Source organism: Centropristis striata, chromosome 15 (assembly GCF_030273125.1).
Source record: "Centropristis striata isolate RG_2023a ecotype Rhode Island chromosome 15, C.striata_1.0, whole genome shotgun sequence".
Classification (NCBI taxonomy): domain Eukaryota; kingdom Metazoa; phylum Chordata; class Actinopteri; order Perciformes; family Serranidae; genus Centropristis; species Centropristis striata.
Window position 1 is genome coordinate 20,852,199 of NC_081531.1, and position 17,277 is coordinate 20,869,475.

The 17,277-nt window shown below is 38.5% G+C and overlaps 1 protein-coding gene across 4 annotated transcripts in view; it reads right to left on the reverse strand.

The window, feature by feature from the left end:
* Positions 1-7,784, reverse strand: part of tcf7 (transcription factor 7) — a 74,485-nt gene extending 66,701 nt beyond the window's left edge. For all 4 annotated transcript variants that reach the window (XM_059350945.1, XM_059350944.1, XM_059350947.1 and 1 more), the window contains exons 1-3: positions 7,329-7,784; positions 6,945-7,014; positions 5,092-5,198 (exon numbers count right to left, since the gene is read on the reverse strand). In XM_059350945.1, the coding sequence (XP_059206928.1) occupies positions 5,092-5,198; positions 6,945-7,014; positions 7,329-7,511 (360 nt within the window). In that variant the 5' untranslated portion in view covers positions 7,512-7,784. The remainder of the gene's footprint in view (positions 1-5,091; positions 5,199-6,944; positions 7,015-7,328) is intronic.
* Positions 7,785-17,277: the final 9,493 nt, after the last annotated feature.

Genomic DNA, 17,277 nt, shown 5'->3' on the forward strand with positions numbered 1-17,277 from the left:
GAAATATACATTTCCTCAGCTATGCAGCAGCTCTCCCTGAGCTGACGGAGATTCAGCAAGTTGCTCAAAACACTTCTTTTCAACAACCAGGTCCTCCAGGATAAGTGCAATGATCTTAACTCATCATGCTGCCCTGTAACTCAAAAATAAATCGGTTCTCTATCTTCTATTTTTTTTTTGTGGTTCCGAAGTACCATGAGGTTATCTGGCAGGGGAAGAAAATGAAGAATAAAAGTTGAAATGGAGCAAACAGATGCTCAGAACCCTTCAACATGATGAAGTCCAGAAACGAGATGGATAGATGGGAAAGGCAAATAGAAAGGGATGTGGGGAGAGAGATGGGTGAATGCTGAAGAGAGAAAAATACTCAGTTTTTATTGACAATCTCCCCTCCGCTGGGGTTTGACTCCTCGAGACGACAAAAGACTCATGATCCCTTCAAAAACAGTCTGCTGGTAATCCACAGCATTATACAGACAGTCAGCGAAGGTCTAACACACACATACTGCATGCACATACACCATACAGCAAACATTAGCACACAAAACACACCATGAACCCTGGATACAAATACAAGCCTGCGGCAACAAACTTGAGGAGAAAACATGCAGATTAAGACACACACACACTCGCAGAAAACAGGCCAAAACCATAGATACATACAAATGACTTAGTGTAATGAACTTAAACAGCAAACAGACACACACACACAAAATCTCTGTGCACTGTCTTACACACTGCAGATAAAGCTTTATCCAAAGACAACAAGCTGGGGGAGTTTAGTCATATCTCTCAATCCCACAAATCTCCTTCTTTGGCCACTTCCTCTGAAAGGACAGCTGATATCTACATTAATGTAACAACAGTGAAATGTCCCATGAAATGCTGTAATAGGAGTATTATCGCTGAATGGGATGAGGAGGGAATACACTTTGCAGCAGCAGAGATTAGAAGCTTTTTTACATGAGATGTTAACATTATTACCAGAATAATAAGGGGTGTGATTTATCCATCGTTTTTTGTCTATTTCAGACAATCTGGTCTGGGTGAACATGGAAAATAATGTGTTAAGCTTTTCAAAACAAAGCAGTTCTGGAGTTCTTCCTTGCTCCCGTTCTTAGAAATGCAACGTGACTCCCCGATGGTTGTCCTTGGACAAGTTCTCATTCAAACATCTATTCAAAGATATACTCAGCATGAATAACCAAATATTAAATAACCTAAAAGAAACATGGTGTTATTAGATGACTCTTACAAATAGAAATAAACCCACACCTAGGGGAGGGAGGGGAAGATACAGACAGACAAATATTACAGTTTTAATATCTGACTTTCAGTCATTCAGCTCTCACAATGAGTTTAGCTGTTTAAAGCAGTTTACGGGAAAACATAAAGGTTTTGAGAAATTGTTGTTTGTTCAGCTTAGTGAGTAAATGCTCACAACATTCAGCCTCCCACTGATTTATAGAAGATTACCGTCACTGCTTATCGACAAACATAATTAATGCAAAAATAGCTCACAATTTTGGACTACCAACAGTGATTCCCCTGTTTCCAAAAGAACTGATAGAAAGAGGGCTGCTGCTTTTTTCTTTATCAATAAATGTACAAATTATTTACTTGAAAAGTAAAACTATCCCTCACAACTTCTCAGAGCCGAAGTTAATGTCTTCAAACCAACGGTCCTTAACGTGAAGATTTTCAATTCACTATAAGATAAGAGAGTGTGTTGGTGTGTTTTTCTTAAAAAAACAACAACAAGATGACATGATTGCTCAGCTGTTTTAAAAGCTTCAAAAGAAAATTAATTTCTATATTTTTATCTTTATGATCTATATCATTTTTCAACTTCTAGGATATAAAATAAAACATCGGCATGAAGTCTACAAGTTCTTATCACCGAGCAGGTAAATGACCAAGACGGCCGCTATTATAAACTTTTACAATTCTGAAATATCTGCTTTTATCATATCACCTTTTTATGCGACTCATCAGATAAAAACAAAAAATCCAATCCCCTCAGGCTATGGAAAATCATTATTATGTGACATTTAACAAACTAAATAGCAACTAAAAATATAGGCGACTTCACTTCCAAGCATTGCCAAAACTATAAAAATCTAGCAGTAAACTCTCAAAGTCAATGCAAAGACAGAAGGACAGCAGTCAAACATGGACACACACAGACGGAGATGCAACATGCGTTGCCTTGTCCCACATTAACACCACAACACTAGCAAAACACCAAACACCCCCTTTTTCTGTAAGTCTCCCAGACCTATAGTTTCCGATCCCTCTCTTCCATCTCTTCCATCCATAATCATCACCCCTCCAACCCCCCAAAAAACCCTCTAAACCACTATGCTCAGCCCTTTCAAGTGGCAGGTAGACGGGGCCTGATACGCCGCTACCGCCTCGCAACCAGCGGGCTAATTACAAGGGAAGCAGCAACAAGTGAGCATTGTGTGGAGTCTCGAAGACACACGGGGAAAGAAAGTGCTCTTTATCTTGCCACCACCAACCCCCCACCCCCTCCGAACCCCACCCCATCCCACCCTCAACAAAAACAATCTCTGAGAGGCTCTGCGGTTGGCACTCCAGGGTTGGAGAAAGAGAGGAGAGGAGTGAAGATTGCGAGACGAAGGTGAAAGAAGTGGAGACACATTGATGAGCGTCACATACCATCACACTGTGTTTGTCTAACATGATGCCGGATGTGCATAGTTATGTAACGAGTGTAAAGGTGTTTAAGGAAATACGAGCACGCTCTCTCTTACTAGTAGTTCATTCAAATTATAGACTCAATCACGGTGTCGTGTTATGAATAGCAGACTTTGGGAGAATGTGATTTCCTGAGAGATGAAGTTGTATTTTTAAGAAATCTCCATGTTAAAGTGGCAATTTCAAAAATTTTTGCATGAAAAGTTAACAATTATATAATCATCAAAATAGTTGGCAGGGATTTTTTGACTAACCGATTAGTCTGCCAATGCACCATTTATGTGTAAAAGCTAAACAAGTAGATCTACTATTGTCTAGGATTTTCCATCCGTGACAAAATAAAAAGACTGTAAAAGAAAAATGGTGAATAACCGTTAGTCAGGAGAAGTTCAAATCTAGCGGCATGTTTTTAAGTCAAGTGGGCTATGAGCAGGGATCCCTACATTTACTTTAAAGCTCCATTTAATAAGATTGTACTTAATTGTATACTGTGCTGAACTGTGGCGGAGAAAAGCTCACATCTGCCATGAACCCTTAATAAAAGGTTTATTTTAACATAGATTAGAACTGGAAAAAAATATTTATTTTCTTGATGCACTTCTGGACTAATTATTTTACCAGGAGATAGTCTGTTACAACAGCCATCTTGTTTTGACCCCTCAACGACCCTCTAGAAATATCCCATGACCAAGCGCTGGGTTTTGACCCACACGTTGAAGAAGACCATGGGGTAAATCACATTTCCCAGCCATAGAGCAGATTTTGTGATACAGCAGATTCCTGATTCACTTAGCCTCATGTAAGATCAGCCGACAGTACGTGTGATCTCATAAACAGGCATCTCTGCTGTTTAGCAACGTCTCGTCTGCAGGAGCAGAGGGTTAAATCAGGCAACAGGATTACACAGCACGTGAAAAATGAATTAGCCACAACCACTCATGTTTGGTGCAATTAGTCAGCCTATCCATGGATATTGGTTCTTATGGGTGACTTGAAGGGATTTTATGATTAATTTTTAAGGGCTGTCTGGCTGGATGAGTGATACTGCATACTTGAAATCCTTCCACGAGTCTTTCTGATGTTTGTTTTAGCGGTTTAACACTCAGAACAGCTATTAAGGCAGCAACAAACCTCTTGTCATTCACGCACAGCACAAACAGATGGGAAACGTCATGTGAAATGCTTCACGATGACGACATCAATCAGTTTCCAACTTCAGCAAAGGCGTAAACAAAAACAAGCTCTCGGTTTTTGCTTTCCCTCAAGAGGCTGCGGCGCTCATGAGGGAAAGCATGTTTTAAGAAGCGCTTTATTTTATAAGGCAGTTAGGCAGGAATAAGCACAGTTCAAAGTTTGTGACAGATCTGCAACCACTGTGATCTCACGCTGATGGTGCCTCTTTTAAATCTAAATCAACCTACATTTATTCAATTACTGGCTGCAATAAATACGCCGTTTCTACTTTGCAATTTGAATGTGTTTTTTGGACTTAATTGCCAATTGAGGCATACGACATGTAATGAAAATAGATCTCAATCACATATAGCTATATCAAAACAAGCATAACTGCATGGAAGCCCAAATATAATTATTTAAAAAAAAGGATGAAAAAGGATATACACTATCAGTTTGCAGGCAGGTAACTTGGTTAATTTATTTATTTTTTAATTTGAAATTCACAAAAGTCAATGAATCGACAAAGAAGCAATTTAAAAAATCTGTACATAGAGATTTAAATATATTTTGAGAGAAGTCAAAAGTCGTAAATATTATAGTTGAGATCATGCTGATTGCGTATAATAGGGAAACACACAAATATTTTTTAGGCTGATATGAGTGCAAGTTTACAAGATGCCAAACAAATTAAATGCAAGCTATGAGTAAAAAATAGAAATGCTCAGAAGACATGGTAGTCCAAAACCCCCCCCCCCAGAAAAATCTGCAACACTCTCTTGTCCATCATGTCCATGCCTTCACTGTTTGTTCCACTTAATTACTAGATACTGAGAATCTATTTACTTCAACCAAAAATAAGAAAAAATACTAGCCAAGGGCCACCGGACTCAAAGAACTTCCATTCCTGACTGTATGTTTCGGTCTTTTTCCTTATTTCCCCAGCAGTGGTGAGCTGCTATGGAAGGAGTATCAACACCAACATTAAAAGTAACCATCTGAAGCACAAAACCTTTTCAGTGTTTGGACACAATACCAAAAAATACAAATAGTAGCTGAAAGTGCACAAACTTGCAGTGGAGTCCAAAGCAGGACATAAACACAAGGACCTCAGACTGCCCTCAGCTACTGACACGAGAGAACGCAGTGACCAGTGCACTGCAACCAACAGGAGAATTAAAAGAGAAGTGGACTTACAGATGGGGAAACCGAGCTGTTGGGGAGGTAGGGGTCCGGCAGCATCAGGAACGGATACCCCGGATACGTCGGCGTCTTGTACATGCCTCCATCTTGCTGCTTCGACACTGAGGTTAGACAAGAAGAACAAAAGTTAGAATCTCAATAAGAATACCAGTTTCAAAGTTGTTTTCTTAATTTTCTAGGCTAAATATTTTACTCTCAGAGAGGACGGGCATGTATCAGGATTGTTTTTAAATAAATTTCAATGAATACAAAAGTTGTTTAAATGAAACAATGTACTATAAATATATAAATAAAAATCTTATACTTACTACCACAACACTGCTATAAGATTTAACTGTGTGCCTCAGAACACAAAGAAAACCCTTGAGATCCAAAGTAGGTCAACTTCAGTATTTACAAGTGTTGTAGTTGCTACATGTTATATCCTCGTGTGAGCACAGACTACAATACTTAAGACAAAAGCGCAACAAGCGTCACCTAGCCTGAGAGGCGTGAACTCCTGTAGCCTGTGTGTTAATTTATCTCTCACCACCTTCCATAATAAGCATCAGAGGCCTCTCACAGGGTCAGCTGTAACTAGGTTATACCTATGAAATAGACGCACTATAAACTTTTTAACCATTCCAGCTTAATCCGTTGTCAGAGAAGGTGCCAACATTTTTTAACATGGCTGTGACCAATGTGACAATATAATCCAGTCATGCAAGCACAATTTTCTACATGTTTCACTTTTTTCCAAACAGACACATTTGAAACAGCAAATCCACATTTGATGATGATTTTGCACAAAGGAACAAAATGCGAGAACATTTTTCCTTTTACATGTGATTGGAATGAGTTACACAAGTTGAGTACAGCCTTCAGTGATGCCTATAATTAAAAGTGCCCTGTATACATTCTCTAAATGTGCCTTATCCCGGGGAGGGAAAGTGAAATTGCTCTGTTCTTTTTGGGTGGCAACCCTCAAGTTAAAAAAATAAATCTCTCAAGGACCCTGCTTGACCCCACTTTTGGCAAAGTGTGGCAAAAGCTACACTGCAAAAAATGTCAAGGTTGGACTCTGTAAATCTAAAAATGTATTAAAATAAATTAGCACAGAGCAGATCAAACTGGCAGTAGGAAGAAAATTCTTGAACAAATTCTGGAACAAAGCAAGGGTGCAACTAACAACTACTTTCCTTAGTGATTAATCTGCATATTATTTTCACGCTTAAACGTATAGTCTAGAAAATGTGAAAAAAAATCTCAGTATCTTAGAGCTCAAGGTGGCATCCTCAAAATACTTATTTTTTTTTACAAAACAGCACTCCAAAACAAAAACATATTCAGTTTACTATCACATAAGACAAGGAAGAGCTGCAATACTTTTCATTAGGGAGGCTGGAAGCAGCAAATGTTTTGACATTTTCGACAGATATCGATTAGCCGACTAATAGTTGCAGCTCTAGAGCAAAGACTGAAATTAACTAATGTATTTTATAAGGCCAAGAGACTTCCAACGTCAATGTTTGACAATAAATATTATTAAAATAGACATTTTAAAGTAGTCAACCTGTAATGACGTGCAAACATAGACAGACAGGAAATGTTCATATACCAAAGATTTGAGTTAAACTCGAGGGCTGCAGACATGGTGGACATCTTTTGCAGCGTACACCTGGAAACAACTCTTTGAAGTTGGTGTTAATGCAGCAACACGTGTCCTCGTGACCAAAATACTCCCTTAGTTTGACACAGTGGGGGGTTTCTTTATCGCTTCTCAGCTGTTTTCTGAGATAGTAGTGGCTACTCAAATACCGCACGACAGCGAGTGTGTAAATAAATGTATGTAAATGTCTCCTTCTTACCTCCGTCGAGATGCTCCCGGTGTTTTTCTGGGAAGCCCCTCTGCTCGCCGTGCTGTCCCCGTCTGACCGCCTGCAAGACACCGACAACAAACACGGGGTCAGATACTGGCCCAAAACTAAATAAAAAGCCAGGAAAATAACCACACAAGTGTTGCAGAGTGGCAAAGAGAGAGAGAGTCACTTTTAAGCACCCATATCAAACTTTATGGTGTGTTTTTGTTCACCTATGATGCCCAAGTTCTTGGGAATTTTACTACTGTAACCCTGAGGGCAACTCACAGCGCTTTCTTTGGTTTTCATTCAACAGCTTGTCAGCAGCGTGTAAAATAAAACAAGCTTTCTCACACATGTTATATCCACTCACACACACTCCGTGCCACCTACCGCTGCGTTCGGACTTTGATTTATTTCCGACTCGTTCACCAGAGAGGACTTGAGGTCGGCCAGGTCTCTCTCCGTGAACGCGTTTTCTTGAATTTTCTCCTCTTGCTCCCCTTCGTCTTTGAACGCTATCATCTCATCATTCGCTCCCAGGTCGTCCCCGCCGCCGCTGCTGAGCTGAGGCATGTCTACTTCTCCCACCTCCTTCGCGATATTACACACTTTTAAAAGAATAACAACAAAAGTAGAAATAAAGAAAATAATTAAGGGACTTTTTCCTGTTAAAGCTTCTCAGTCTGGGGCGCCTCTAAAGTGTAGAAATCCCCACCACATACAGGGAAAAAGTTGAGATGTGTCGTCCCCCGGCTGGCTGGTTGGTAGAGGACTAATGTTTCCCTACAACAGCAAACAGCTCATTTGAGCCCAAGACAGGCAAGGAGTCCCGACATGAAAGGGCGCCGACCGGATGATTGACAGGTCCAATGACTTGTTGGGGGGTTGTACGATTGTTTCGGCAGAGGGCTGAGCCTCTTAAAGAGACATCACCTCCCTGAGCTCAGCTGAACAGGCATTATTCATGACTTCCAGGGGCGTGTTCACGCTGTCCACGGTCCCCTGGCTGCAGACTGCTGCTGCGTTTTGCCACCAAAACTTCACTAAAGTCAAACAAATATTCTCCCAGGGCAGCGGTACAGATATGTAGATATAGTGACTGCAGGTAAAATGTTAATTCTGGTGGTTTTGTTCAATAATGCTGTCAGGACGGCTGTTTGTTTGTTTCAAGAAATATATTTCCAGTGGTTGAAAGTAAGCAAGAACAGCTACTCAAGTACTGTAGCCTATTTAAATACACATTTGTATTTCCATGTCATGCTACTTTATACCACTTCACCATATTTATTAAACAGCTATATTTGCTTTACAAATTATGTTTTTTACTAGACATTTTGCATAAAAAAACTAATGATGATGTGAAAGAAATTAGATTATTGACTTATTGTTGCCCTGCAGAATAAGGAAAACAGATTAATATAGCTATAATAGCAGACACAAAAATTATTCTAACAAAATAAAAATATTATGTGCAATACAATTTACTAAGCATTATTATTTGCAATATTACTATTATTACTGTTTCAATATTACTTTTTTGTTTTAGTTATTTCACTTAAGTTTAACTAATTTTACTTGTATTATCATTCTGTTATCTACATCTACATCATCTCTGATGTTCGCATTTCATTTAACATTCATGTATATTATATATCCATGTTGTTGTCATTTTTTAACAATATATGGACAAAAATTATTTTGGTGTTAATACAAAAATGTCGTGTTATAATAAGATGTTTTTCATGCTGTAACAAGATATCTTCATGTAATGATGACATATGAACTTATTTCATAATATGACATTTTTGTGTCTTGTAAAATAATATGAATAACATATTTTTATAACAATAAACATTTTAAATTCTAATGTGATGCAGATCATTTTTTTTTCTAATGTACCACAATATGCTGCCTTATTAAAATACCCAACAGCATATAAATAATTTAAAATTTGCTTTATCTTGCTCAACTACAACATTAAAATATACATATATAAAAAAATGTGCCCACACATTAACACTGTGCTCAAATACATAGTTTTACTCAAATAACATTTCACATTACCAACATTTAAATAAAGTGATTTGGCAGAGTAATATTTCTCCTTTTGCCAAAGTAAATGAACTAAATACGTCCTTCACTGATTAATTCACAAAGTCTGCATCCAGACTTTGTTTTTCATTCTGTTCTACTCAGAATTATTTCTTATTTACATCATTGAAATTATAATCACTACCTCATTACTTTGGGGCTTAGTCATAATCCTAAAGCAAAGTTTACACAGAATCTTTACTTTTTAAAAGCAAATTATCTCCAAATGACAGCGATCCACTTTGAGGAACTAAAACTCATTTTGACATTCAAACGTGGGGAGGAGGATTTTCTCCTCAAATGTGGATTCGGTTTGCTATGGTCCACGTTGTTGCAAGGTTTCTCCACAGGCCTTTCCATCTGAACTTTAGGTTTGGTTACTTTATGCACATTCTCCACAAACTATAGTATCACTTAAGGATGCATGGCATAGATTAGTATGGAAAGGATGAAATAAAATAAAAAATAAAGTCCTGTTTGCAAGGTCGGTAAGAGACTATTGCAAACTCAGTTGCAACATTTTTCCATGTTTCGATACAATAAACATTAAATACACTTAAAAAAGAGAATCTGCATTTTGCTATTACCCTAACAACTTCAGTATATTGCTTAGCTTCTGTGTCAGTACTCCTGCCTTCTTTTCCAAACTGGGGGCGTGCTGATGACCATGTATAGTAGGTATTCTCCTGAACATAAGAAGCTCAAACTACCCTCATTTAAAAAAAAAAAAAAATCCTATCTATACCTTTTATATTAGCAAGATAGTATGGTGACGGTGGCTCCTGTGGGGTGATAAACTGCAAATTTATGCAATTTGCGATAACATGCAAAATTTAAGGCACCTTATAAAAACTGTAAATTAACATAACAGACACTTGACTTTTAGTTGTGTTTGTTTTGTTAAAGAGAGGGCTGTTGTCTGTATGGTGATGGAGTTAGTGGATCCTATCAGCTGCCTCTTGTGCATGAAACCCTGCCCTCTCTTTCTTGTAATTGGCTCACTTTTAACATGTATCTTGTCATGAGCACTGGATTTAAAGGTTGACATTTTTTTCAACACACACACCTCTAGTGACTCTTTAGTACCACGCAGCTCTATGAAGAAAAATGTAACCATAATGATATCAAATGTTACTGTTTTTTTGGGGGGGGTGTTATCATCATCAAGTTAGTTAATAACTTTGGTAATTATGCATTGCGAGTTTTAATCCTATCCCAGCTGTCCTTTTGTGGCGGCTATTGTCACACTGTTCAGTTGGTCGTTTACACATTTTGGAACAAAAACTCCTCATTTGCATCGGCAGAAAAGTGGCAGCTCAGGCAAGAAACTGCAAAATGTAGGACATTCTGTGAAAAACATCAGAAGGCACGGCATGCTCATCAATAACAGATGCACTGCATGTTTTTGACTGGTCCTTACATCCCCCAGATTTTGTAACAGTCTCCAAAACAGCAAAAAGTGTTAGCTATTGCAACTACTTGATTTGAGGAGGGAAAGAAGAAGAAAAAAACATAGTTCAAAGATGTAGACTTGAAGTTCTGATGTCTTATCAAACTCGTAACTTGCCTTCCCCTTTTTTCCTCCCAATGCCAATGCATTTTTAATGCTGATACAGTAGCAAAGCTGGTCTTCAGAGTTTTTAATTGAGAAATATTTATACACTCCCATGCTGTGACTTAATACTTGACTTAATCTGAGTCGGTTGCCTTGAATGAAAATGATGATCCACAGCTGGGAAACAGAATTAAATACAAACAGAAAATGGGCCTGGTATTTGCATAAAACTGCATATTTATACAATATCGTCGATGCATATTAATAAAAAGATTAAAATGAGCGGTTTTAATGTATGCAAATCTAAATTATAAATGAGTTGTTTAAACTCCTTGTTTATTCGCCTTGATTAAATATAGACAGCTGTTTTTCCAGAGAGACAGCACCTCTCCTGCACGGGCCACGCTGCCTCGTGAGCTTGCTGCTCTGATCTTAACACAGTTTCCCATGAATATCTGTGCTGATAGTTACACACACTCATCGTCATGGGTTCACAGGTTCACCTAAGGCTATAGGCTATAGCCATCCTGTCTGTCTCTCTCACAGACTGATACACAAAGCACAAATCCAGAAATGAACACACTGTGTGTACACATGCCATCTCTCTCGAAATACTTTGAGGAGCTCTGACCTAAAAACACTCTCTCTGTCTTTCTGTCTTTCTGTCTTTCTGTCTCTCTCTCTCTCTCTCTCTCTCTCTCTCTCTCTCTCTCTCTGTTTAGCTATGAGTGGTTTCATTTTTCTTGTCAGATCAGAGTCGTATTTTAAGTTCACACCAGCCTGCCTTATCAGTCCAGAGTTTTTGTGACTCGCACACACCCCGAGCATCCTTTCTCATCATGTTTTTATCTCAAACTGTTGTGACATCATACATCATCTGTTGGCAGGAAAGGCCAAATAAGGAAAACATGAGCAGATAGAATAGATAAGCAACCTACACCAAAAACAAAAAAAGCATTGCTGGGGAGCTGTTCACATACAGACACAGTGTATCTGTTATTCTGATAAAAGAAGTGTTTTTGATGCAAAAATGTTCCTTTGGAATTAATTTGCTATGGGAGTCTAGCAGAGCAAAACATACCTGACTGTGTGTTGTAATATTAAAATGTAATGACAAAGGTTGTCAGAAAGCAAATGGTGCATTCTTTGTATTTATACATATTCTGGTTGAAAATATTTTTTAGATTTTAAAATTAAGTTTAAAATCTAAATCTGAAAAGCATTAAATAATGATTATTCAGTTCTGTTGGACCAGTGATTCCTCCTCTCTGTTACAGATATCTGATCATACATGCAGAACATCGAGGCAATGGGAAAATATTTTGGTGTCAGAAGTGTTATGGTTTTCATTTGTAGTCCAAGTAGCATTGACAAATAGTGTTTGAGCAAACTTAGGTTGCATGCAGGAGAGGAACAGACATGGAAATGTTGTCTTGGAACACATTCACCATCATCTGATGATGACTAACTTTTTTTATTAGCTTTTTAAAACTTTATTTGCATCATATGCAAAGAAACAACCAGCTGTAGATGCTGTGTCTCTTCCAACTCTCGTTCTTGCGTGTGAAGTTGCTAATTGGAGTGCAAACAATAACCAGCACACGGAAGACAAAGTCTGTTATCCTTTATTTGGATATCTGTGGTCGTAAATCGTCATTGGACTATTTGATTTAAGAGTCAGAAGCCAAAAGGATTGGGATCATCACAGTGGTGATAACAAATATGTATCATCAGGATAACATCTTGCCTGAACCCAAACGTGTTTTTAAAGAAAGATATTACCAATGCAAATGAATGATGCCACTCAGTGCAAAAATACCCAAACATTAACTCCACTGTTTGTAAAGTGTGTAAAGCACTCATTTAATATGAGAAGATCATTACAACAAGTCCCTTTCCATTGCCCAATCACTGGTGGGGGAAACGTTCTTTCTTTAACATGTTTTTTTTTCCAAAGATGAATCACAGTCGGTTCAAAAAAAGATTATATACTGTGCTTTCTAAAGAAACATCAGGCGCATTAAAGCTGCAGAGTAATTAAATCATGTCCTTTCATTGGGGTTAAGCCACATCCAAGCAAACAGCTCTTAACTGGAACCACTTGTGTGCTTTTTATTGGTAGTTTTCCTACAATCAAAACCATGTCCTTTAAGGCAGCATCCAGCCAGCAATGTGGAACCTCAACAAATCAGTTTTATTTTGTGTCTAAGTTTCTGCTATGAAAAGGTAAAATAATCTACCCTAACATCAAATAGTTCAAGTGGTTGAAGTGAGATCATGACTGACTAACATTAATTGTTTCTAAATTTGAAGATAAGCACCAATCTACATGCAGGAGACATTCAAAGGTTTGAGAAAATGTTGCTTTTGTGCAGCAGAGTTAGGGTTTTTAAATCAAATGAATCATGTCTTGTTTATTATCTGAGATACGTCTTTAGATACAGCCTGTATTTGAAATGTACTGTAGAAACCACTCAACATTTTTGCGAAATAATTTTCTTTTTTGAACAAAGACTTGAATAGTACATCGAGGGTGCCACGTAGCTTGTGTCAAGGTGGATTTGATGTCTGTAGTAGGCTGAATACTCTTTAAATTGTTCCACATTCTCATACACTTAGTTGTTAAGTGGAACTCAAAAGTTGGAAAGTGGATAATAACAATAACACAGTCTACCACCAAGAATAAAAGTTACATTAAGACCATGGAGTGGATTGGTTTAAAGTGAAGAGGAAAACAGGGAGGAAAAAAAAGCTTGATTCTTTCTTCCTACAGTTCCTGTTAAGATGTCCTTGAGCAAGGCACTCAACCTGCACCTTCTTCTGTGAAACCACTCACTGGCCTACAATAACAGACTGGTTTCAGCTCTCGTGTAGCTGCATGAGCACTGAAAATGAAGGCTCAGCAAAATAAACCCAAATATAAAAAAAACCTTGTTCCAGATAATGAGGCTTGTTCAAGTTCTAGTTTGCTGAGTGCTTGCTGATTTGAATGTGTCTGTCTCTTTTGATCCAGCAGAGTGCAGTCCCTTTACCTCTTAGTTAGCTTCTTATCAAACATTTATGAGCTCGTATCACAGATCTGCACAGGGCTTTGGGGGTGAAATCAACAAACATCAACAGTGGAGGAAAAGAGCTTTGAAGACACATTGCTGGTCTTCAGTAGAGGATCAGTGGACGAAGATGTAAACACTTTATTTGTGACTTTGAGTCCAGTGCAAGATCTAGAATGTAATTAGTATACATTTTGTCTTATGTTGAGCAACTTAAAACAACCGAGAAGTTTGAAAACTACATCCAACATGACCCCACACCTAAATGACAAAAGAGCTTGTTTACCATTTGCAAAACAACACACAAACTTTTTATTCATAATTTTAAAACAGAGGCAGTTTTAAACATGTTACCTTAAAGTTGTTCCAAGGAAACAGAACTGATCGGGTATGTTTAAGCAACAAAAGTAGTTGGTTAGGTTTAGAAAAAGTTGTTGTGACATCTTGACATCGTAACGTAACATAACGTAACGTAACATAACATAACGTAACGTAACGTAACGTAACGTAACGTAACGTAACGTAACGTAACGTAAGGCAGCCCATGTAATGTATCGTAGCATAACGTATCGTAGCATAACGTATCGTAGCATAACGTATCGTAACGTATCGTAGCGTAACGTATCGTAGCATAACGGATAGTAGCGTAACGTATCGTAGCGTAACGTATCGTAGCGTAACGTATCGTAGCGTAGCGTAACGTATTGTAGCGTAACGTATCGTAGCGTAACGTATCGTAGCGTAACGCATCGTAGCGTAATGTATCGTAGCGTAACGTATCGTAGCGTAGCGTATCGTAGCATAGCATAACGTATCGTAGCGCAACGTATTGTAGCATAACGTACCGTAGCATAACGTATCGTAGCGTAACGTATCGTAGCGTAACGTATCGTAGCGTAACGTATCGTAGCGTAATGTATCGTAGCGTAACGTATCGTAGCGTAACGTATCGTAGCGTAACGTATCGTAGCGTAACGTATCGTAGCGTAACGTATCGTAGCGTAACGTATCGTAGCGTAACGTATCGTAGCGTAAAGTATCGTAGCGTAACCTAAGGAAAGGTAACCTATGGTAACTTAACCTAAAGTAACTTAACCTAAGCTACATATACCTGATTCCCTGCATTGCTCCCTTTATAATTATTACGGCCACTAGAGGTTGCCAACCAAAAACAATTAAAATATAGGTCTTAATTAAATTAGTCTTGTATTGTTCGCACAGACGTCTGTTGTGGCTTTTCTTTTTGGGATGCGGATGGTCTGGCTACAGATCATTATATAACAAGAATAAAAGCTAAGAGTCAATTTCCAATACATTTATTATGAGGACATGCTAATGTACCATACTTAATGGCAGATTCAGCCAAATTTAAAGCCCAAATTGAAAAAAAAAAACATTAAAACATTTTTTTCCCATTAAGACTTAATTGCTGTTTCAGTGAAAGTATCATCACAAGTGCCATCCTTTTTTCATTCTGTGTTATGCATCAAGTGAGTTTTTGAAGCATCTATACCTCTGTTTGGAACAAAACTCTTCAAATGTCTGCATGCAGCCATCTCTCTTGTCCCTGTGTGCTGAGAGGAAAGAACGAGTGAGCTGTGGTTGGAACTGCTCCATCTTCACTCAGGCCCGCTTCAGTTCATGAACTTTTTAAAAGACGTGCATTAACAAATCATGCCCCGGCTTATGAAAAACAGGGCTGATAGTGAATGGAAATAGCAGCAAGAAGAGCTTCTGCGTCACGCTGTGTCACCACGAACACAAACACAAACACACCGCAAGGTTTGTCTAAGTTTGTTGCTGAGCTGATTGAGGTGAGGTGATTTGCAGGCTGAAGCATCAGGTTTGAAGGCAGGTCTAGAGGTTTTTCAAATTTATTCCATGACAGGCTGCTGATAACTTGCATAAAATGGTGTTTGTGTCTTCAAGCTCACATCACAAACTCTATATGAGACTTAGTTTACACTCAAAAGCCAATGATTGCACTAATGATATTTGTATAGCCCAGGAATGACTGGAAGTAAAAACAGGGTTATAAAAAAAAGGCATGTAAGATGACTTGTTCCCTCTTTCCAACTTGATTCTGAGTAATCCAGAAGACATCAAACAAATCCCGTTTTTATAAAGAATCTATAAACACATTGCATTTATTTGTTCAGTTCCTGTTTCTGAATACACAGTCTCTTAACTAAAATCCCCTGATCCCCTTTTTCCTCTATCATCCAAGTCAGGATTCAACATCAGCTAGTTCTGAATAAGGAACAGTTACATCCAATGCATCAGAACACAATTACAAATGTCTTATTGCTGTTTGTTTTATGCTTTTTTTTTTTTAATCATTGACTATTATTATTATTATTTTTTACAAAACTATATCATGCCGTAACAGCTGAAGTCACTTGCATGAGAGCCACAGTTCCCACAAGAGCATTTTCTGTGATCGGGCAGCAGATAAAGACAAAATAGATAATAAGATATTAATTAAGTTAATTTAAAAAATCCCACTAACATGTGGCTTTTCTGGTGCAATGTTATGACTCTTTCTCATCTCAGCCACAAATTCCGTCCAAGCAGCGCTCGAATATCATTCCAAATTAGTTGGCACTGAGACCGAATAGTGATACAAAAGGGAAGTAACCACCATAACAGTTTCGCTCCTTTCTACTGATTACTTTCCATGTTTTCTGGTGCTTTTGTGCCATTAGAAATTGATAATCCAGAAAACAAACCTGCATATATGTGCCAATGTTGGTGGAAAAGGGGTATTACATAATACAGGGTCGTTTATCTGAAAACATGACAGTAAACCAGCAACAATGAGTATGTGTAACCAGAAACCAGAAATGAAACTGATTCATCAAGCTGACTGAAAAACTGTAGTTTCCTTGGATGAGCTTTCTTTTTGGTTACACTAGATAAAAATGATGATGATGATGAGGAGGAGGATCAGACCTTGGCCTTTGGTGCACAGGTTACCGTGCCCTCCACACACACACACACACACGCACACATACGCACACACACACACACACACACACACACACACTGTTCACTGGCAGCACGGAGAGAGACGTGCTGTAATCTGGGAGGCAGGGAACAAAGGGCCTCGTTAATGCAGAGACTTGCAGGGGCCTTTGATGTGGAGCCAAGCCATTCACTCCTCACTCCTCGCTCTCTCTCTCTCTCACACGCACGGCACACACACACACACACACACACACACACACACACACACACACACTCTGTCTCTCTCTCTCTCTCTCTCTCTCTCTCTCTCTCTCTCTCTCACACACACACACACACACACACACATGGATATGTACAGAAACATGCATATATGTGTACACGAAGAAACACACAATGACGAGCACATGCAGCCTCTTACCACAGAACACCTCAAACACACTCTTGCGAAGAAGAAAATGCAAAAAAGAATGTGATCTCCCTGTGTGGAGACAACTTGCCTGCTATTTAAAGCTTGATACATTAGATTTGAATCAGCCGACACTACACATACTCACACATTGATGAACCACAAAGCTGCAGCTTGGCTCAATGGAAACAAACTTTTTGTTTCCATTTTGCTCACTGTGTGGTTATAGCCTTGTTCCCACCATTTTACTTAAGAAAAGTAAAAAGTAAA